Source organism: Pteronotus mesoamericanus, unplaced genomic scaffold (genome assembly GCF_021234165.1).
Source record: "Pteronotus mesoamericanus isolate MK-2021 breed Mesoamerican mustached bat unplaced genomic scaffold, CSHL_Meso_final contig_50, whole genome shotgun sequence".
Taxonomy (NCBI): domain Eukaryota; kingdom Metazoa; phylum Chordata; class Mammalia; order Chiroptera; family Mormoopidae; genus Pteronotus; species Pteronotus mesoamericanus.
In genome coordinates, this window is record NW_026555186.1 from 5352318 (window position 1) to 5376224 (window position 23907).

At 39.2% G+C, this 23907-nt stretch overlaps 1 protein-coding gene across 1 annotated transcript in view; it reads left to right on the forward strand.

The window, feature by feature from the left end:
- The first annotated feature begins 491 nt into the window (after positions 1-491).
- The window catches only part of MARCHF11 (membrane associated ring-CH-type finger 11), a 95959-nt gene continuing 72543 nt past the window's right edge, over positions 492-23907 (forward strand). The window contains exons 1-2 of the mRNA XM_054578203.1: positions 492-1040; positions 2248-2403. Of these exons, the coding sequence (XP_054434178.1) occupies positions 507-1040; positions 2248-2403 (690 nt within the window). The 5' untranslated portion in view covers positions 492-506. The remainder of the gene's footprint in view (positions 1041-2247; positions 2404-23907) is intronic.

Consider the following 23907-nt stretch of genomic DNA (forward strand, 5'->3'; position numbering starts at 1 on the left):
AATCCGCCCCGGAACCGACGTGAGCGGCCCGGGGCGGGGTCGGCGGCGGCGGCGGCGGCGGAGGGATCCCCCCGCCCCCGCCCCCGCCCCCGCCTTCAGGCCGGCCCTCGCCGCGCCGCCCGCCCTGCCCAGAGCGCCCGCGCCGCTCCCCCCGCGAGCCCCGCGCCGCTCCCTCCGCAGACTGCCTCCCCCGCACAGCCCTCCCTCCGCGGCTCCGCCCCACCCCGGCCCCCGGCCCCCGCCCCCCGCGGCTCTCACGCACCGCCGAATTCCGCGCTGCCTCCGTCAGAGCCGAGCCGGCGGCTCCGCGGAGCAGCAGCCTCTGCCGCCACTGCCGGGCCACCGCGTCCCTCCCCGTCCCGCCCCCCCGGCCCTCGGAGCCCCGGTCCCTTGCCCCCCCTTCCTCCCCCCCCCCTGCTCCTTCCCTCGCCCTCCGTTCTCCCCGCGGCTGCAGCCCCAACCCGGCCCTCCAGCCGGGCTGCCGGGAGGGCGGCGGCGGCCCCACCATGAGCGCCGAGGACGGTTACAGCGGCGGTCGGCGCCGCGGGGCGGAGAGCGGGGACGCCGAGCCACCCCCGCCGCCGCCGGCGCCGCCGGGGGAGCCGCCCTCGGTCCCCGCGCCCCCGCGCTACCTGCCGCCCCTGCCCGCGCCGCCCGCGTCCCCTGAGCGCCTCGCGGGGTCCGACGACCCGCCGGCTGGGGTGGTCCCGCGGCGCCGGGGCGCGGACGAGCTGCCGCCGCTGCCCCTGCCACCCGCCGGCCAGGAGGTGTCGGCGGCTGGCGACTCTGGGGAAGGTCCGCGGCGCCTGCCGGAGGCGGCAGTCCCCGAAGTGGCGGCGGGGAAGGGTGGCCCCGGGGAGTCCGAGGCCGGCGCGAGCGGGGAGGGCGAACGGCGGGGCGCCGGCGACCAGCCCGAGACGCGCTCCATGTGCAGCAGCCGCAGCAGCAGCAGCGGAGGCGGCGGCGGGGACCAGCGCTCCGGGCACCAGCACCAGCACCACCAGCCTATCTGCAAAATTTGCTTCCAGGGCGCGGAGCAGGTGAGGCCGGGGGACCCCGGAGCAGGTGGAGCGGGCTCGCGCGGGACGGGCGGGTTCTCGCTCGCGACGGCCGAGCTTTCAGCACCACGGACAGCGCTCGCCTCTCGGCGGCTCCGCTCTGGGGCTGGGCTGGTCCCGCCGCCGGAGAGGCGGCTACTCCTGTGTTTTCGCCTTTCCAGTTCTCTGAAGGCAGATGAAAATGTCCCGGCGGCGAATACAGGGTTTCATTTGATCTACACATTTTTTTTTTATACCTCGTATTGCAGTTACACATTCTTCAGGTGCTTTAATAATAGTGCCATAAGTATCTCTTATTTACTAAACAGACTTCGGTTTATACAAAGGAACAAACCTGTATCCTTTTTCTACAATTGTGTCCTGAGACAGATGTCTCAGAATACAAACTGGGGTGAGTCATGACAAAACCAAAAGGGCAACGTCCTTCCTGATTGCAAATTTTAGTGACTTAATCTCAGTGATTTGACAAACATGTTACACTTTTACAAGAGAAGGGGAAACGTACTTTAGCCCTGCAAAAGAAAGGCTGTTTAGGCAACCATGTAGTTTTATATTTTGTTAGAAACGATTCTAAAATATAAACTCCATTAGAGGTGCATGCAAACTTACATGAAAGTACTCATGGAGACAACAGGATAATACGTCACTCTTACAAAATGTGTGGTTTGAGAAAACATTAGGTTTAATATTTTTAAAAGTAAGGAAATTGCGTAAGAATATGCAGGCTTTCAGGAATATAGTGCCCTAAGTCAATATTTATGATGCTACATTTAGAAAAAAATAAAAGCATAATGCTATTGCAAGCTACTTTCTGGGATGCCATGCATTTCTTCTTGAGCAATGATTAAGAATAACTGCAGAGGAAATGCATCTGACCATCCACTTACAAGTTATTAAAGAGATTTAATAGTACAGCTTTCCCCCAAGAGTATTGGGAGCTGCATCTTCCAAACATTTTGTATGTTGATAGAACATTTATGTCGTAACTCTAAGCAATATCTTTGAAATAGTTTGAAGACTTTATTTTCATTCCCATCAGAGGTATAAAAATTTAATTTCATTTTCTAGGATAGAGTTTGATGCTGATATCTTTCTGGGTAAATGACTTTGAAAGAAAAGAAAGCACGTGTTAGATTTTAAAAATAGAGACATGGGCATAAATATTCACACTGAGCTGTTTTCTTTTCAGGGGGAGCTGTTGAACCCCTGCCGATGTGATGGGTCAGTTCGGTATACACATCAGCTGTGCCTGCTGAAGTGGATCAGTGAGAGGGGTTCCTGGACTTGTGAACTCTGCTGTTACAGATACCATGTCATAGCCATTAAAATGAAACAACCTTGCCAGGTAGACATTTTGACCTTTTTTCCCCTGAAATAGTTTTGCTAGATCTAAGTGCATTGGAGTTTAGTTGTTACTAGGGATATTTACATATACTACTTAACAACATGTTATACAAATCATGGTAAAATCAAGATTTAGAATTTGTAGAGATGTGTTTTGAGAAATCTGTGACATTTTTTATCTGAGAAACTCAAAATACATTTTGTCAAATGGTTTCTTTTATTAATTTGTTAATTAATGATGAAATTATACACATCTTTGTTTCTAAAATGGTAAATGGATAAAATGTCTTATACTCCAATTAGATTAATTTTATTAGTTAGAAATACAACTTATTTTAGTAGTACTTTGTTAATTTAAGCATTGAATCCCCTGATGAGGGGTCTATAAACCCCTGTTTATAGAAAACAAATGCAAGGAAAGCAAAACTTTACTAGTCTGGAAACTTTGGTTGACTCTCTATTCAAAGAACAATGATTAAAACCTAGTTCTAATCTGAATACTTTTTTCAATTCACTAGGCTTTCTTTTTCTTTGTTTTCTTTTTTTTAAAAAAGATTTTATTTATTTATTTTTAGGAAGGGAGGGGGAGAGAGAGAGAGAAACATCAATGTGTGGTTGCTGCTCATACTCCCCCAACTGGGGACCTGGCCTGCAACCCAGGCATGTGCCCTGACTGGGAATTGGACAGGCAACCCTTTGGTTCACAGGCTGGCACTCAATCCACTGAACCATACCAGCCAGGGCTAGGCTTTCTTTTTCATGAGGTTTTTCCATAGTTAAATTTTCATTATTCTCATTCTTTGCTGTGGTCAAGTACATAGTGGATGCAGAAATATTCCTAACAGTTAAATTTCAATAATACTACTGAAACTGTATATATTCTTAAACTTTTTTGTGCATAACCACAGAACAACACAATACCCATAAACCTACAAATATGCTGGAGAAATAAGCTTTATTTTTTTTGTTTTGGACATGTGGGAACTGGTTCAGTCTTTTGAAAAGACCGATGTAATGTAAAATACAAAACAGTAAGAATGACATCTTGAACCAAGGCAGAGTAATGTGTAATTGACAAGATTTAGTAGTGACAAAGGGCTGAAGTTAAGCAGATATAAAAGAGTAAGGTAAGGATCATAGCACAGAGACAGAGGAGGTAATGGAAGGGAAAGGAGGAGGGAATTAAAAGTTAGGAAGGAAGGAAAGTCATGAAACCTAGTGTTCACTGTTTCTTTTTAAAATAACAAAATTAGTTTGCATTGAGTAGTATAAAATAGGTGAAATTGTTAGTGTTTGCAGAAGATATCTGGAAGCTGAAGTGCTACTGCATTAATAATTTACATTTCATAGTTTTTAATTTGTGCAGCTTTCACATAATTTGCAATTAATTTGCATCTTTGATAGTCACCATTTAAGGCATGATTATCAGGCATGAAATGAAAATATTAATTTTCTCAAACTGACCTAAGGCTTATAAATAATTTGAAAAGAAGAATAACTAGTGTGGGTGAGTGATGTTATCATGCTGAAGAGAGACATGAACCTGACACACTTCCTCAGAAACTCTGATTGAGTGAGCTCCTTGGATATAAATTTTTGGATCCATTACAGTTGTCTTGAAAAACAAATGGAATCATATTCAAAGACCAGGATGAGAGTAATATAATTGAATTTACAGTAATTTTGCAAATAGAAATATGTAGAAATGGCAAATGGAGAGCTTTGGGACTCTAGTGAAAGTCTCATGAGAACTGTGTGGTCGGATGTTCAAGCGCTGAAACAGAATGTCAAGTATTTCAAAAAATTTAAACTTATGCTACAATATATTAATTCATTTGGGATGATTACTGAAGTAGGTATGAGTCCTTGATACAATTTTAAAATATAGAGGAGACAAAATGCTAGAGCAAAAATACAATTTACATGCAATTCTAATGCTATAGCAAAATGAATGAATTACCATTGTGTTTTGCTTCATTAAAAAACACATAATAATTATTTTAACAGAAGCAATTTCCCCAAAAATATGTATGTTATGGCAAAAAAATCAAAACAATAAGCAACCAAAACAATAAGTTAATCCAATATTACTAAACATTTGGTTTAATTTTATGACCTATTCAACCTCATCTGTAACCTCATCTGTTTGTTGCAGTGAACTAGAAAATAATTTTTAAAAACAAAGTGGTTATGAGTGTAATGACGATAGCTTAGATCATGCCAGAGATAATAACTTTCCAAGACTGCAGGGTAGGTATGTAAAGCTCAGTACTCTTAATGAACAGAAACCAGTTAAGAAGTTCCCGAAGTGTGGATCCTTAGACCTAGGAGTAGTTTATTCTCAGATAAAGTTTGACTAATTGTCTGACATTTCTTTTATGGACGACCGATAAACTGAGCATTTACTCTTGAGTTTTGGTTTCCTCCTGTGCTGGGGTGAGGCCAATTAGATTTAGCATTTATTGCATTCATTGCGGCATGGCAGAGATCTTCCCCCTCACGGCGCAGGATCAAATAAGGAGCACGTTGGGGGCCTCACCTTCACTTTCCATCACCCTTCGTCCTAACTATAGAGCCTTCATATAGCTTTGAGCAGGTGGCTTCTTGGATGTAAAACAGAATAGAAAAGAAAATATAAAAATATTGGGAAAGCATTTTCTGAATACTTACTCTTTGTCAGGCACTGATCTAAGTGCTTTGCATATACCGATACTGATACTTAATCTTCATTATAAATTTAGGAAGTAGAGAATATTGTTATCTTTTTTTCTTTTTTTTTTAATACAAAGGGAAGCTGAGGCACAGAAAAGTGAAGTAGCTTCTCCTAGGTACCTGTCAAGTAAAAGGCAAAGTCAGGATTCAAACTTAGTCTGGCTTCTAGCTTCATCGTCTCAGCCACTGTCGGAAAGCGTTCTCAACTCTGTTGATGTTTTGGGTCAGATGGCAGCTGGTTTCTGGTTTGGGTCAAACAGTAAAATGGTCCAGAAAGACTTTTACTATTTATTGCTGCACAACAAAACTTCTCAAATACTTAGTGGTTTGAACAACTATCATTTACTCTCTCCTAAGACTCTGGTTGGTTGAGGTCAGCTGGGAGGTTTTCCACATGTGGCACCAGTGTGGAGCTATAATCATGCAGAGCTGTGACTGGACTGAAACACCCAAGGTGGTGCTGTCAGGTGTCTGGAAGCTCACTCAGGTGGGGCTGTCAGCTGGTGACTCAGTTCTCTTTCCATGTGACTTGGACATTTCACAACATTGGGTTGGATTCCAAGAAAGCGGAAGTCACAGATCTCTTTAAGGTTGGACCTTGTAAGTGACAGTTCCATGTCTGCTGCATTCTCTTGATCAGAGCAAGCCACAGGACCACCTCAGACTCAAGAGAAGGGAAGATGGACAAGTGGCCTCCACCTCTGGAGTTGGCCTTTTTTCCCCCTTTTTTAAGACTAGCCATCTTTAATTTACCGTAAGAGCTAGCTTCTAAAATGGCTGTTTACCTACTCTGGTCTCTGCATTCGGTCCTCCTCAGGTCCATATTGGTCAGCAGGCATTCACTGTAATTTCCCTCTCACGGCTCAGAAACAAAAAAAGGTTTAAAAAATGAATGGGAGGGTGACTCCATTAGTGGCGCCTCATGCAGAAGGGAAAGGAGCATTTAGCCGGGAAGCAGGTGTGCGTGTGAGGGAAACATGCTGCCCTGAGTCTAAAACCTTAGTTTTACTTGTTTTTCTCATTGAGATCAGAAATTTCTGAACATGTGGGTCTAAACTTCCCCATTTCATTGAATTTTGATGATGTTGAACAACACGACCCGATAGAAAACTGATGCAGTTTCTGTAACGTGTTTAAACCTCAATTGCTGTATCATTGGCAGTAGGAGTTAATTAAGACATTTGAAGTAATTAACGTGCCTTTACCCTTCTACCTACTTCTAGAATGTATTTTATTGATTAACATAGTCAAGATGATGCATTAATGATATTTCAAGAGTAAAAGCCAATTGTGCTTTGAATCTCATAGTATGTAAAACTTGTGAAACATTAGAATGTTAAGATCAGATATATTTTTAGATGCTAGGGGCATTGTAAACTGATTAAGCTATGTTTAAGTTTGTGAATGCTTTCAATACTTCGTCAAGAAATACAAATATTTGAAGAGGTAACTTTTCCTCGATGAACAGTTGTATGGGGAACTTCGTCTTGCTGTAGGAAGCAGACTGTACTTCCTTTACATAGAAAAATACAATGTTTGTGGATGGTAACAGCTATCTCACTTGGGACTAATTACTTTAACTCTTTGTGCCTCCATTAATTCATCTTTAAAAGATAATAATGACACCTAGTTTATACATGATTTCGAAGATTAAATACATAAATATACACAAAGTGCTTAGAATAGTGCCTGACACATTTTAATGTTGGCTCTGATAATTATTACATGTTTTAACAGATGAGGACATTCAGTTGCTCACAGCAAGAGCGCTCACAAGTCTCTATGGTTTTCTTAAGTCTTACTGTCACCTAAGTGAAGTTAATGACTCCTCTTTTCATTTCATTCTTTATCCGTAGATTTTACTTCCTTTTTCTGGGAGAACCCATCTCAGTTTCTGGCTAAATTTGTTACAGTGAATAATGAATGAATCAGCATTTTAAAAATCAGGTGTAATAATATACAGTGATCTCAGCACTTGGAGTGTATTTACTCTCTAGAAGCCCCTTCCCATGGGATGTTGCTGGAGTGATGAGATGCTATTATAGGCGGCTAAGCCCAGGACAGTGTTATTTAGGGCACTCAAGCACCCATTGTTTGTTTATATTTTGGCAGGAGGTGGAGAAGCTCCTCAGAACGGGAGTAGGGGTGATGGGTGGCGATAATCACAAAGGGGCACAGGCAGGTGACCAAGCATCAGCCCTGATTCGTGGTGTCTGTCAGGTTTCCTTCCCCCTCCTTTGTTACTTAGGAGGGACCAGGAAGGTCCTACCTGGGAAGGGATGAAGACTTGCAGGTAGGCCATATACCTTGCAGATATTAAGCCCCTGACAATTTTTACTATCCTCTAACATTTTTATTAGCCTTCTTAGTGCTTTCCCTTCAACACTTACAATGTGCTATCAGCAACAGGTCTTTCACAGCAGTAAGAATGATGGGAGACTCTCCTAGGAAGGAGAGTGAGTTGGGTATTCTTCATTTTTATCCACATTCTTAAAACACTAGGATTCATCATTACACTTTTGCATTAGAGAGGAAGTTGGCACCACGTTGGTTCATCTTGGCAAACGTTCTAAGGTACAGCTTCTGGAGGTATTTGTAAAATCTTTATAGGACTTTAATTAACTTCACGAGGACCCTGGAGTCATTATTTTCCTAAATGGGACTCCGTCATGAAAGAGGTATTTTCACCTTCAGAAGTGATTAAGTCATTTTCATGATGGAGCTGATGCACTAGGAGAAGCTGACAAATTATCACTGAAAACTGACTCTGATTTGAAAATGTATTAAGAAAACATCAGAGCATGAACCTTATCAGCATTCACGCTGCCATTTGAAACACTTCAGGGCATGTGCATTTTACGGATTAAAATGTCTGCGTAGGTACAGCCTGGCTGACATAGCAAGCCACTAGTTTTCTTTTACTTTTTCTGTTACTAACATTCTCTGTAGATTTAACAGTAAATGACAAGCTGAGGGGAAGCTTTTCATTGCCACATCTGAACAACTGAGAAACAATGTCAAATGTAATACTTAAATGCATATACTAGCAGATTATATAGGTAATTAAAAAGGTCAAAATAAAGAACAGCACAAGGCAAGTTGTTTGCTCACCTTTGAAATTATTTTTGTTTCATTAGCTTGCTAATTTTCAAAACATAAATTTTCATTTTATTCACTAGAACAGATTAATGATTCTCTACTGACTAAAATACATAAATTACACTCTCTACTACTTTTAGCTGTCTTATTTACTGTGTAGACGACATGATTTACAGTTTGTCTCAAAGTCAGATGATTCTGAGATGGTAGTAGAAAGAGCTGGAGTCCATTTAGGCCTTTGCGTGCTTTTACCGTTTATAGTAAGAGTACTGGGGACTATGTCCCAGTAGATGATACTCTCCAGACTTTCTTCTCCACATGTATCTGCTTTTCTACATTTTTCTAGCTCTTTTAAGTGTACTTCCCTTTTTGATACCTTTCTTGTTGCTCTTTTGGCTCCACCAATCAGCTACCTGTAGAAGAAAGAGCCCCTTCCTGGGTGGAGCTGAGCAGACTTACTGGTCAGAGTATGTTACAGGGCAAGATTTATCAGTGGTTGGCTAAAGGAATCTTGTTGTGGCTCCAAAATGTCTTAATTTGATAATATTTATCTTGTTATTTGAACCAGTGGTCAGCAGATCTTTTCTCTGGCCAGAGAGTAAATATTTCAGGCATTAAGGGCCACCCGAACTACTGTCCCAGTAGGAAAGCAGCCATAGACACTATAAATGAATGACATGGCTGTGCTCCAGTAACACCTTAACTGTACACCTGAAATGTGAATTTCATATAACCTCAATGCATCAGAAAATGGTGTCCTTCTTTTTGATCTCCCCCCGCCCCCGTCACCACCATTTAAAATTTTAAAACTTGTGGGCAACACAAAAACAGATGTTGAACTGGATTGGCCCACCTGGATTTGGTGGTTGTTTGCCAACCTCTGGTTTAAACGAAGGGTGTATTGATGTGGATGTAGGTGTTTTCTGACCTCTTAGTTCAATGGATGAAATGTTTTCAAATTTTTATATGTTTCTTTATAATTTTGAGTGAAGTCTTAATAAGCTTGTATCATTTAGAAAATGTTGGTATTATAGCTCCATAACAAAGTGCTGTTAACTCCTTAATATTAAATATTAAAACCATTGTGTCTTCTAAACAGTTTCTTGATTGTCTCACACTGAAATCTTAAATTTCCAGTAGTTTTAGTTAAGTCAATAGCAGAAGGAAGGGACATCTCAGAATAAGCTCTCAATGTCCCTGAAACAGGCCAGCCGATCCTCTCTGTGAGTTCTATAATGCATTTATGTCCATATCCAAAACAGGTCCTCCCAGGTTCTCTACAGCCCAGCAAGTGTGCTTAGAATATCCCCTTTGGAATGTATTAAAATGATGTTTTAGTTATCTTGGGGTTTCCAGGTTTACCTTCTAGGAGGGCAAGCATGGTTGTGAGTGAGAGAGATTTTAGAACAAATCATGCAACATAGATTGGTACAGCTTGAGGTTTACTTTTTTGGTCAGTTGGTGGGCATTCAGTGACTATTTGGGCTGTGAATGAATGAATGAACGAACGAATGAATGAATCTTTTAGTAAGGTAGAAAGAATCATGTGACTCATGTTCACATTTCTGCAGTGAGAAAATGACTTGAGGAAATCAAGTTGCATTTATTGCTCACACATTTGCCATCTACTGGTGTCAATTTTCAACTTGCTTCTAAGTGGATCTTCTAATAATCCTATTATGATTCTCCCTGGGAAAATATATTCAGTTCTTAGACCACAGGAAAAAGCCTTTAGAGTGCGGTATCTATTTTTAAAAACCTAGAATTAAAAAAAAAAGTTTCTAGTGAGATATATCTGCTCTTTTGAAAAAAAAAGTCATGAAAAAAGACTCAGTAAATGTGAGATTACCCATGTGTGATACACTTGCTTTCTTGAAGTTGTCACTTGTTGAAGGATATTGTTTAGCATTTGTTCAGAGATTTCAAATAATTTGTTGGAAATTTTACTGTATGAACATGGGTATAGATGAGCTGCTAAGAATGTCTATTGGGTATAATCTCTTTCTTTTTGATGTGAAATCTGCCACCTGGCTGAAAACAAGGTGATGTGTTTTTTTGATGAGCGGTTTGTGCAGTTGTAACATACTTTAAAAATGATTTTCCTCTAGTGAATGCAATACTCCAACACAGGGAGATGTAGCTAGAGAAATATGCTATTTCCTCCCTGCTCATTTTCTGCTTTGCCTTGGCATGTGGCTTTGCTGTGATGTGACTGATGTTTGCTGAAGAGAATGGAACAAAGGAAACTCAGCTTCCTTCTATTTTTGGACCTTCTAAGAGTAGAATAGGATGACTTGGAGAGCAAATAAGAGGGCTTCCGATCCTTCTGAGCATCAGGGAGCGGACTGATGAGTAGGCAGTCACCTACAATTACGAATAAATGGATGGCAGACACTGAGGCCTCGGCCAAGAAAAATGTCATGTGACTTGTCTTCTCTGTATCCTTGGATATTTGACAACATCTTCTCTGTGAACATAACACACCAACAGGTGTTCTATGCGATTAGCCAAAGGAAATCCTGCACAAATAGAGATGGACTGGAAGCAGTCATGTGGGAAAACATTAAGAAACCTGAAGGCATTATTATTTGGACGAAGTCAATAAGAAAACTTAATGGGGAGACATTTCTTGTTCCATCCTTCCTTTAAGTGTGATATGCTCTGAAAACTACTGTCTACGGTCCTGTTCTTTCTCTCATTTTTATCTGTTCAAAATAGTTCATTTTGATGGATGATACTGGACGATATCTCCTTATCATAGTAACAAAGGTCCGTTGCCTCAATGTGCCTTTTAGTTTTGCTTCTTATTTTGGTGTGCTAATTATGTGCAAGTGCCAAGGCTTAATTTGGGCACGGGAGGCCCTGCCTATGTGCATCTAGTTCGTATTACAGGAGCCCTCTCCCCCCAGCGCTCCTCTGTTATGTGTGGACTTGCAGTTGTGCCATGACACTCACGTGTGTCATCGCTCTGAGTTATAGAGTAGGTCAGATAAACAAGGGACTATTTCAAGAAGTTTAAATGCCCTGGTTTGTTTGGCCTATTAAAAAAAAAAGATGTTAAGAAGGATAACATCTCTCACAAATATCAGTGGATTTTACGTAATTTGATGGAAGAACATTCCAGAAGCAGCAGAAAATAGTTTTTCTCTGTTCTCTTTCCACCCCCATCCCCAATATTAATTTCTTTTCTATGTTCCCTTTGCAGATTTGTAACATAAGTATGTATGTAAGTGGCCTCTCTATTAATTTAAAGGAAAAATACAGAAAATAAAAAGCTTGTAGAGTAGAAAAGAGCACAGGATTTGCCAGGCATATATTGAGTATTCAGTAAATATTTGTTTTATCCTCCTCCTTCCATCTTTTTCTTTTCTTGACAACATTGCACTCTTATTTTTTTGGCAGGGGAGTAGGGGGACAAGGAGATGGGAGGTTTCCAGGGGAAACGTCCAGTCCTTTGGAGAGAAACAAATAAGGGTGACAGTCCTCACACACATTGTATTTTCTAGGACCCAGATGCCCTAGCTCAAAACTGGAAGTTGAAAGAAAATCTTGAATGGAAAACCACCTTGCAGTCCCTTCTCAAACTGTCTTTCTTTACCTTTCATGGTAGATTCTCGGTTGCATTGCCATAGCTTCCATTAAAGTCATTTTTACACCAAGACAAGACTTTTCAGCAATCTGAGAAGTAGTAGTAAGTAGGAAAATGTGAAGCCAACGAAAAACAAGAACATTTTTTACCAAAATTTGTTGGGTAGCTTTTGGACACATGGTTCTTAGGCAGTGGAGGGAGAGTTTGAACCCTTTCTGAGTAGTTTAGTAAAATACATAAGGATGGAGGATGAGTCTCGCTACCTCCTATAGTTCCATCCTCCCTCTCCTGCACCCCACTAAGGCTAAAGGAAGTATCTGCTGCAGAAGAGAGAATTTGAGATGGAAATATGTTACTTCATTTTGGACACGATGAAGCTTTCCTGTAGTAAACTGCAGGAGAAAACTGTCAACCATTCTTTGAATTGCCTGTGGGAAAAATTTCAATGCTAAGTGATGATGAATGCATGGAGATGAATAATGTAACAGGGCATAGCGATGGATTAATACGTGTTTATTTTTGGTGTAGAAAATGATTTTACTCACATCAAGGGATATCCTCAAAATATTTTATCATTGCGTTTTTCTACTGTGAATTATATAATCAGTACTTTCTTATTGGTTATTTTTCACTCATGCAGCAAATTAATCACTACTATGTAACAGACACTGTTCTAGGCCCTCCAGCTACAGAGTTTGTTAAAATAGGTAAGACCTCTACTTCTAAAGTTAAATTCTTGATGGTGAGGGACAGACTGTAGACAAGTAGGTTGTGTTAATAACTGGATGATTAACAAAGGATATGCTAGAATGAACCATGTGATACTAGATTAGAGCTTGACACATTAGCGTAAGCTCATTTTGGTTAGTATAAATATAAATGGTTACATATAGAGATACTTACACACATGTGCTTATGCATGGGTTAGCACGCAAACACCCATTTCCTAGCTCTTGTCTGTTGAGAGCGCCTTGGAGTGACACCCCAGTGATAGAAAGCCTGCCCAGCACCAGGTCTTGGTTTCCGATACAATGCTCCGGTGAAAGGGACCAGCCTTATACCAGGTGCTGTTCTTATACAACATGAAACTGGAGTGCCTTCCTCCAGAAAGTGAAGAAGTGCTCAAAAACACACAAGGATGAGGGCGTAGCATGGCCACTAGCAATACGTAGATCAGGGCCCCAATTTTAGCTCAGACATATACTAGGCTGTGTGACCAACAGTGATACCATATGTATAATTCCTTAATGTTGTTGGGAAGTTAAATCAAGTAACATTTTCAAAATTCTTGGCATGTGGTGGCGTTTTATTAATTCCTGACTTCTAACCTTGTTAGAACAAGTTTCAGCACTAACGGTTCTGCCAGATTATGGATTTGTTGCTTGCTTGCTTGCTTATTTATTTGTTTATTTATTTGTTTGATAATATGTAGCAAATACTTACTAATTATTTACCAGGTGCCAGACACTATTCTAGGGATTGGTGATGAACAAGAGTAAACAAATGAAATAAAATCCCTGTCCTGACCTGGTGTGGCTCTTTTGGTTGGGTGTCATCCGGCAAAGCGGAAGGTCACCAGTTGACTCCTGGTCAGGGCACAAGCCTGAATTGCGCGTTTGGTCCTGGGCCGGGGGCACGTACAAGAGGCAATTGATCAGTGTTTCTCTCTTACATTGATATTTCTCTCCTACATTGATATTTCTCTCCCTTTCTTTCTCCCTCCTTTCCCTGCTCTCTAAAATAAATAAATAAATAAGTAAATCCAATCCCTGCCCTTCAGGAACATACATGCCAGAGAGGGAGACTGACAACGTATAAGTTAAAATTTCAAGTACAGCAGTCCCTGCTTATATGCAGTTTTACTTCCTGCAGCTTCAGTTACCCGTGATCAACTGCTCTCTGAAAATATAAAATGGAAAGTTGCAGAAATATACATTTTACAAGTTTAAATTCTAAATAACATGATGAAATTTCCAGCCACCCTCCTCCATCCTACCAGGACCCGGATCATTCCTTTGCCCCGCATGCCCACGCTGTATACTCTGCCCACCCATTATTAATAGCCATCTTGGTTATCAGATTGGTTGGAGGGGGCACATTCACATAATTTTTATTACTACATGTTATAATGTTCTATTTTATTATTATTTATGGTTGTTAATTTTTTTGTGTGCCTAAATTTATAAGTTAAACTTTACCATAGGTTATGTATGTATAGAGAAAAAAGTGTATATAGGGTTTGGTACTATCTGTTGTTTCAGGCATTCAGTGGGTTCTTGGAAATTAGCTTCTGAAGATTAGGAGAAACAACTCTAAAATAATTAATAAATTAGTAGGAAATACTAAGAAAATAGCATTGGGCAAAGAAGGGGGATAAGAAGTGTCAAGAAGAGTGGTTAAATTTTAAATTAGGGTGGTTAGGGAAGGCAGTCAATTTACGATCTTTGACTTCGACAAAAGTTTTCCATATATGACTTTCTGGAAATTAGGTATGCTAGTGAATGTTTACCATGACTGGTTTTTCTACTGAAGTACATTTTATTCTGAGTTTTAGTTTTCTACGAATGAGTTGGAGGGGTCAGTATTTGCAGCCTATAGTTTTCTAATTTGCATCAATATGTTAAAAACCTTGATAGGGGACCCAATTTCCTTGACCCATTTGTATATCCTGGATATAACGGTGAATAATCAGGACATTGGTTTTAAGAGCAAGGATAAAAAGGGTACAATCAGATAAATTAAGAGAAAAGAACAGTGAAAAATGTACTCTGTATTTGAAGAATCACAGATGCTCAGTTTGTTCTTCCTGAATTATTTAAATCATTTATGTTGCCACATTCACTTTTTAATCTACAGAATTATCAAGGGGTTAGGATTTACATAAAAGCCATCATATATGAGAAATTTGGTCTATTTGGATTATAATTTTTATATTAATTTTTATTATACTAATAATAAAACAAGTAAACTAATGTTGGGTTTATTTTTCCTTGGACAAGTACATTTTTTTTCTGTTAAAAACACATTTTATAAGATGGATTGTTTTGAAGAGAAGCTCTAACATCTTACTAAATGTTGTCACAAAAACCTTGGCTATTTGGAGAATGAATGAGGCTGTAATTTTCAAGGTAATATAACTGGGCGATGCAATGGTCTTTTATAGGACATGACCACTGTGAAAGTCACGCAATGTAAGGGGAAATGACTTTTTATGTTGCTCCTGGAGCTACAGAAATTGACATTTGGGCTTCTAAAATCTATTTGAAATAAATGGCTTCCATTAATCAGTGCACCAAGATGCTGGCAGTTTTGCATTTCCATCATTGACAGAGAATATGAATGTAAAGGAGTTTTGAAGGGTGGAGACTCCTTCCTCCTGTTAAGGAAACTTTTAATAACATGGAGACATTTTGCTTGAGCTTATGGTACTTAGTCACCCAAAATGGAATAATCAGTTCCCCAAATTTGATGGGAAATGTCATTTGTAACTTAAAACCTTTAGCTTTCAAAGGCCATAAGCACAAGTGGGTTGTTAAGAATCTTTTATTCAGGAGAAAAGTGGTGATCGTTTCATAGGGAGTGAGATGTTACGTTGATGAATACATGCAGGAGAGAAGATACATCGTTCTCAGGGTAAGTCATCTCCATGGAGTCCTTGTCTGGGTTTCCTGTGTTTGCTTGATTGCCTCGAGTGGACTTGTTTAGATCAACTGTTAAAAGTTTAAAACCTTTCAAAACAAGTCAGCAGCGACAGATCTTGAGGGTTTATATGTCAAGCATCCCAAAAATGGTATCCTGTTCCCTCATTAGATGTGAGAAGAGCTTCACTATGCAACTCTGCCCTCTAGTGTTTCCTGTTAACTAGAGTGGTGTTCTTGAAATTTGACTCATGGTACACAGAATTCCACTAGGTTAGAGATATTTCTATGTCTTTTTAAATCTTGTTTGAAAATAAACCTGGTCTAGGTTTATTTAAAAGGTTTTGACATCTGTTATTGTTTATCCAATTTGTAAAAACAGGTGCCTGTTTTTCTGTCTGCTTAGCCTTTGATTAATCATTTTCTGTTTTCTTTATTGCACATCACAGTTTTGGGAAGATTTAGTTTTAATCTTTTCAGAGAGCAGGAAGAGCTACTTCTTAAATAGTTTAAGAATATAAAGCATATGAGCTCAAGCAGAATGTTAAATCCACTTAGTTATTTTAGGGAGTTCATTCACATTTCAATTGCCTATTGAGTATCTGGGAGCAGCAAGTTTAAAGAGAAGATAATTGTAACAGCTAGTGTTTTCTGCCAAAATATTTGTAATATATTGATCATTTAGTATTCTAGACATTTTTGCCAGATAAAACAAGGAGAATATTCCTTACTTGAATTCATGTAACTAAAAGCTACCATTGACCAAAATATGGGGCAGTTTCATTATTTGAAACAGAAATAGTGATTGCATGTTGGGTTTTGTTTGGCTTTAGTTTTCTTAAAGAGGGACTTGATTTTGCTTTTAAAGAGAATTAGGTGAGAAGCAATTTTTATGATGTAAAACTTATGAACTGTATTTGAAAATGAGGGTTTTAATTACTGCTGATTGTTTTACTAATGGCAAGCCATCTTGCTTGAGGGAGAACAATTTTCCAAGCAGCTTAAGTTCTTAGTTAACAACTGGAGGAACCTTAATTAAGTGGTAACTGTTGAGGCAAGCCATCTCCTGAGGTTCATAGTTGGTGGGAAAGAGGTGTGGAGAATGGGTCTCCCTGATTGGTTGTGAATCCCAAGGAAAAGCACTGTACTTGGAAATAACTGGGAATAACAAAGAAATAAAGGAACAAGGAGAGATAAATATAATTTTCTTTTTCTAAATGGGAAATAGAATTTTACTTCAGAGATACAAGGCATTTCAAGAACACTAAATGGGTGTCAGGCATATTATTTGCTTCGAAGACATGCATACCCGTTTGATGCACAGAAAATATGGTACATTAGCTATTGAAAATAGAGAATGTGTATGTAACTTTAAAAACTTGATTTTTCACACTGTCTCTGCCATCTTGGCAGAGTAACTCAATTACAGGATAGCATGACAAAAGGTACAAGGAATGCTGTGCTCTGTCAGGGAAAACCATCTCAGCTCTGTGGTTTTCAAGAATCCACATAGGTGCAGCTGGGGCCTGTAGGAATATGAAACTTATGTCAGATGATGACTTGGTCATAACATTCATTAAACATATATATATAAAATTAATTTCTTTATTTTAAGATTTTATTTATTTATTTTTAGACAGGGGGGAAGGGAGGAGAAAGAGAAGGAGAGAAACATCAGTGTGTGGTTGCCTCCCGCTGCAACCCAGGCATGTGCCCTGACTGGGAATCAAACCAGTGACTCTTTGGTTCGCAGGCTGGTGCTCAATCCACTGAGCCACACCAGCCATGGCTAATTAAACATATTTTAAACAGGAATAAAGTGTGGTATTGGATTTTAAGTGAAAAAATGCATAAAATAAATATACCATCTTTTACATGAAGATGTACACATAGTATTGGGTTGGCCAAAAAATCCATTTAGTTTTTTCCGTAAAATAAAAGACACATTTTTCATTTTCACCATAACTTTATTGATTTGGATGTTTTGAGTATGTCAGCTCTCTCCTACACGGTATAACATTGATCCTTCTCAATGTCTTGATTTGATCACTATCACCTTCAACTGGTCTACCCGACCATGGAGCATCTTCCAGCAAGAAATCTCTAGCACGAAACTTCGCAAACTACTTTTGACACATTTGATCAGTCACAGCACCTTTCCCATACACTATACAAATCTTTTTTTGTGTTTCAGTTGCATTTTTACCTTTCTTGAAATAATAAAGCACAGTATGCCAAAAATGTTACTTATTTCTTCCATCTTCAATATTAAAATGACTGCACAAAAATTCACCAATTTTGACTTTTTTAAAAAAATCCCTGCTATGACAGCTGTCACAATACAATCTAACAAAATTGTTTTGAATGAAGTTAAAGACAGCTAAGCATATTGGAGCCATTTTCAGAAAAAAACCATTTTTTTCTGAAAGATCATTTTCAGACTTTTTGGCCAACCCAATACTTTGGCCTTATCAAATATTGAAATGTATTTGTAGGCCAATATGGATTTCAGAGAATATTTAAAAGCTAAAATGATAAAAATTGAATACATTATTATGGTTAATTTATAAATTGAGTATCGTGGTAGTATATGCTTCAATTTGGACAGCTAGATATTCTTCATCAGGTATTGATACAGTAAGAAAAGTGAACGGTGTTACTTAGTAAGTGACTTTTTCTCTCAGCAGCAAACCCTTGGGTACCATATGGTATAAACACATGTAAATTAAAATTATTTTGCTTGGACAATAACATGTTTTCAGCAGTTAACACCTTTAGCAAAATCGAGCATATTAATTTTTATGGCAGTATTGCAGCAAAGGGTTGATATAAAACTGGGACATTTTTCAATTAAATAGCATAAAGTTTCATTGAAAGTAAGGAGAGAAATCCTAACATTAATAACATATCTACATTGCATGATCTGCATTAAAATGTATTCATTTAACCTTTTCCTAGCAGCTCCCCAATGACAGAAGATTACTATTCCCATAAAGAACTAAAAGAATATTGGCCATTGTTGGAGGCAGTTTTAGTTTATAGTCTGAAGACAAGGCTCTTACTTCAAATAAGGTGCTAGGTATTTGTGGCTGACAGATGTATGATATGAAAAGTAACATAGAGCCGCTTATCACTGTGCGTCACAATTTGGCCAGCACTTCAGAAGTACGAGCAGTCATTTCTCATATGGAATCAGTCTGAAAATGGAATTTCTTCTAGATGTCTGATCAAAAAAAACCCCAAAACCCAAAACCAAACAGCGTCAGTATATTGACTTTACAGAGATTAAACTATACAATTATTATCTTTGAAGTATCTGCTAAATCCATTCAGAACTCAATACAATGAATATACTGTTTTTTTTATGTATTTACAGATATGTATGGATTAAAAATAAGTTGATTACGTAGCAAACAGCAGTAGAAAATGATGTAGGTTAGAGAAATGCTCACTTTAAGCAAACATGTCATGTCCAGGATTGAAAAGTATGGTCGCGAATGATCTGGATTAGGAAGTAAAGGGTATGTTTGGATCTCTCCCTGGCTGACTGTGGCTGAACCTTGGTTGAGCTCTGCAAATCAGCACACTTGTTACAAGTTTGTGTTGCCCTGTGGTGACTACTTCTAGGGATTGTTACTGATAATAACAATAGCTGCTATTTCTTGACTCTGTGCCAGGTGTCTTCCAAAGTGCTGAAGGCATTGCCACAAATAATTCTCAAAAATGCTGTTGAGTGAGTGGTCTAGAAAAATGTATCCCACTTTGAGGTGTTTCAGTTTAAGTCGTGCCAGCATTTAATAAGATTGATCAAAATCTCTGGAGTTCAGGAAAGTTTACATCAGTTTGGGAAAATGGAAAAACACTTCATTTAGTTTATGAGTCACCACACATCACCGTGGGACTTGTGGTAACTATTATTTTACTCAACAATACTGTTAATATGTATGTTAAAACTTAAAAAATTGAGATAATATAAAAACCGGGAGTGTAAAATGAATAACCCCTCCTTTTATTTACCTCCCAGAGGCCACCCCCATCCATCACCCCAGTCTAGGGAATCACTGTCGAGTGGCTGGTCTGTAGCCGCTTGGGCTTGTTGAAGAATGCATTTACATGCATATACGTGTTTGTCTCTATAATGTTTTATTCTTCACTGTCTGCCTTGTTCTGAAGTTTCTTTCACTGGACAGTATGTCATAACATATAACTCTATTATTATTTTAACAAGTGTGTTCTTCAGAATGAACCTAACAATTTATTTAACAGTTTTCACGTTGAGGGACATTTAGGTAGTTGACAAATCTTTATTGTTACACAAATGCTTCAGTGAACTCTGAACACATGGTGGGTGAATTACTGCAGCGTTGAGCCAGCTGTGGAACTGTTGGGTTAGAACGTATGTGCCATTTAACTTTTGATAAATACTTCCAAATTGCTCTCAGAATATAGTCATCCGCCTAAGATGTGCTAATATCAGCAATGTAGGACAGTGGCCATTTCCCGTATCCTCACCAATACTGGAAATGACTAATAATTAACAAAGTGAATTATTAATGGTTTATAAATGTGATAACCTTGTTGTTTTAATTTGTATTTTCCTAATTACTAGGAGGTTGAACATTGCTTTCTTTTTAAAAAATATATTTAATTGATTATGCTGTTACAGTTGTCCCAATTTCGCCCCTCTACCCCCGTTCACCTGGTACCCCCATTCCCTCCAGCAATCTTCCCCCCTTAGTTCATGTCCATGGGTTGTGCATATAAGTTCTTTGGCTTCTCCATTTCCTATACTGTTCTTAACTTCCCCTTCTCTATTTTGTACCTATGCATTTGTACTTATTAATCCTTGCACCTTTTCCCCCATTCTCCGCCTTTCCCCTCCCAGTTGATAACCGTCTAAATGATCTCCATCTCTATGATTCTGTTTCTGTTCTACTTGTTTGCTTAGTTTGTTTTTTAGAGTCAGTTGTTGATAGTTGTGAATTTATTGCCATTTAACGTTCATAGTTTTGATCTTCTTTTTTTTCTGTAAGTCCCTTTAACATTTCATATAATAATGGGTTGGTGATGGTGAACTCCTTTAGTTTTACCTTGTCTGGGAAGCACTTTATCTGCCCCTTAATTCTAAATAATAACTTTGCTGAGTAGAGTATTGCTTTCTATATTTACTCCCTCCTGGCATTTCGGTGATTGTGTATATGTCCCTCTCCTTTACCTGTTTTTGATTGAAAGCAAGTTTATTAATTTTAAAAATTAATACTTAACATCATTACAAACTTTAAAAATATTTTTTGATTGGCTTGATCTGTCAGTTTGTTACGTAACTTACAATCTGATTTGGACATAGACATTAACAAATTACAATACAATTAATTTTTAAACATAGGAAGATTATCTTCATGTTACTGATTTCTAGCTTAGTAGCCTTATGATTAGAAAACACACTTGCTTTGAATTCATTCTTTCAGTAATTGCTGACACTTGAATCTTGGCCATATCTGGTTATTTCTGTAAATGTGTAATATGTGCCCAAAAAGAATGTGTTTTCTCCAGCAGTTGGATGCAGTTTCTTAGGTTTGATTGGGTTGTTCAGTATGGTTTGCTCCATCCTTTACAGAATTCTTAACTTCTGAAGATGAACATAACAGATTTGGTGGACATGTAGCTACATTAAGCCCCTTGCATCCCTTTCCCAACCATGTTAGATAGGACTGGGTTAGATGCCAGTGGTTGATGTCCAGAGTATCTGAAACTCAGGAAGGATAGGAACTTCTTTCTTTTATAAAGTGTCAGGTGGAAGGTGCCCTGGGGCATGCAGGTGCTCCATGTACCACAGTCCAGGTCTTTTTCCTATTATCCTGGTGTATGTGACCTCCATCCCAAGTTCATCTTATACCCCAAACGGCTGCTTTATCTCCAGACATTGCGTCCACATTCCAGAAGGAAGAGCAGTCAGGACATCTCTCTGGAAATGTCTAGGGCTTCTGGAGGCCATTCCCCAGAAGCTGTGTGCAGCACTCAGAGGGCCCACCCTGAGCTCCAGGTTAGTCATTGATGACATCCAGCTGCCAGGCGAGACAGGACGTGTGTGGTGTCTGTTTTGATTAGCCTGTAACCAGCTGAATTTGAGAGTTCTTTAATGAGAAATGGATGAGTAGGTATTGAGCAACAATCAGCAGCCTGCCAAAACCATTTGATCAACATATATCCACCAATTAATACTCTCTTTAATACAAGTGTCTTCAAGTATAAATAATACATCACTTAATTTTGCTAAAATACTTAGAATCACACCTTTTCTATATCCTAAAACACAACTGTGAGCATGCTGTATCTCCTCTTAAGATCCTCTTCAACTCTCAATTGCCTAGAGTCCCACTCATGCTCCCTGGCATGGTAGTCAAGGTATTAACTGAGTGAGCTGCATTGGAAGTTGCCAAAAGTATGCCCACTTCTTGTGCATCCTATAACCTGTGAATCTGCTAAAGAGTAACTGCATTTTTCCGGCACAGACCATGAATACAGTATTAGCTCCTGTGCTGATGGCATTCCTTTCTCCATCGAGAAATGCCTTTTTTCTGTTTTCTATGTGGCGACATCTCCCCTTGCTTTCCAAATCTAATTCAAAAGCCACATACACACTAAGACATCTCTGATCACTCAAATATGTGTGTAATCTTCTTCCTCTGGGAACTGTCATGGGAATTTTATCTAGTCTGTGCTTCTGCAGTTGTGCATACGCTTTTGTCTCTCCACTACAGTGGGAGGAACTCAAGGGCAGGATGGTGCCTGACCATGTGCATAGTATTGGACAATACATCAGTCAAGGAAGTTTATTAAAGTGAATGACTGTGTATAAAATGTGTGCATTTAGTGCCATCATATTTATTTTATTCAAATCTAAATTATCATATTACCTTACTGTAATTTATTCTCTGTGTGGTCCATATGGCATTGTTGGTGCTTGATCATAATACTAAGCAGAGAGATGCATTTAGTTCAAAGATAGCATAACTAGCTGCAGGTGGTGAGAAAAAGCATGATATCACTTACTGGCATATCTTAATATTTAAACAGATTTATTCTTAGCCAACTAAAGGAAGCAGAACTTAAAAACAATGCCAGTTCCAGCAATTGGATTTATCAGGGGGCACTTCATGCCATGAACCTTGAGAAGGAGGGAGGAAATACCTTGGGCTCCATTTGTGTTTCGGATTGAGGGTAAGAAATGGATGTCTGATTTTGCTGTGAAAGTTCTTTGCAGGTGATCTTATTCTGGGGCCTTGGACCTGTCTTGTCTCAATCGGGATTTCTTTGCACAAGACTGAATCTTGCCAAAATTTGGCTCAGTTTCCCTAAGATGAATTAATAAACAAGGCTTAAAATGGCTTGTGACGTGGATTTTGATAATACTGTTATTACTCTTACGTATTACTCATACGTATAATCAGAATACGTGTTTTAACTATCTTTTTGCCTGTTGGTCCAGAAACTTTGAACAAATCTCATGTTTGGACAGAAAGTGAAAAGTTCTTAGACACATGGGCAGATAGGTAGAAATTGTCTCATTTATATCACACGATGTCGTAGGTATCGATCACTATGTATTCATATTGGTGGATGCTCAAAAATACATTTGGTAGAAGTCATTTAATCATAATATAATTATTAAAAATAATTTTTATTTTAAAATATAAAAATAGTAAAATATAATTAAAAATATAAAGCTCAACTGAAAACCTCTTCATGGTTCATGACTGAGATAGTAGAAATACAGCTGTTCATATCAGGATCAAAGCATGAGTGCCTGCTGTCACCGCTGTTATTTGAAATTGTTTTGGAAGTGCTAGCTAATGCATTTAGGGAAGAAAACAAAAAATGGGCATACATGCCACTTCCCCGCACTTGCATCAACATAAAATGGTATTCTTTGCTTTCACCCCAAAAAGACGACAAGAAGAAAGCAAAACCAAAAAAGCCATTTTTATTTTATTCACATTTTCCTGGTTGGTAGAGAGATTGGACATCTTTTTATATATTTAGTGGCAATGTTAAGAGTGAGATGAAATGTTTACTTACACCAATAACTAGAGACATGGAAGGAGGAATTCTGACTGCATTGTCTCTCAACAGCACTGCCGCGCCGCCCCCCCTCCCCCCACCTCCCCACAATCTTAAGGCAAAGATGCAAGGCTACAAGCTGCCATGTTTTTGTCCTTCTAGGAAACAAAATAACAAATCAGTCTCAAAAAGTGGGACTTGGCAGGCGATTGGTTCTAGAAAAAGCACTTGGGGTCTACAAACTGGTAACAGTGTTTTTGGAGAGTGGATCTAGGACTATTTTCTGAATAGAAAATCTTCCACTCCTTGACTGGCAGTCACACCTCAAGAGGTGTATTCTAAGGATATAATTATCCAAGTCTGAAGTGGTGTATGTACATGGGTATTGATTTCAGTCTTGTTTGTG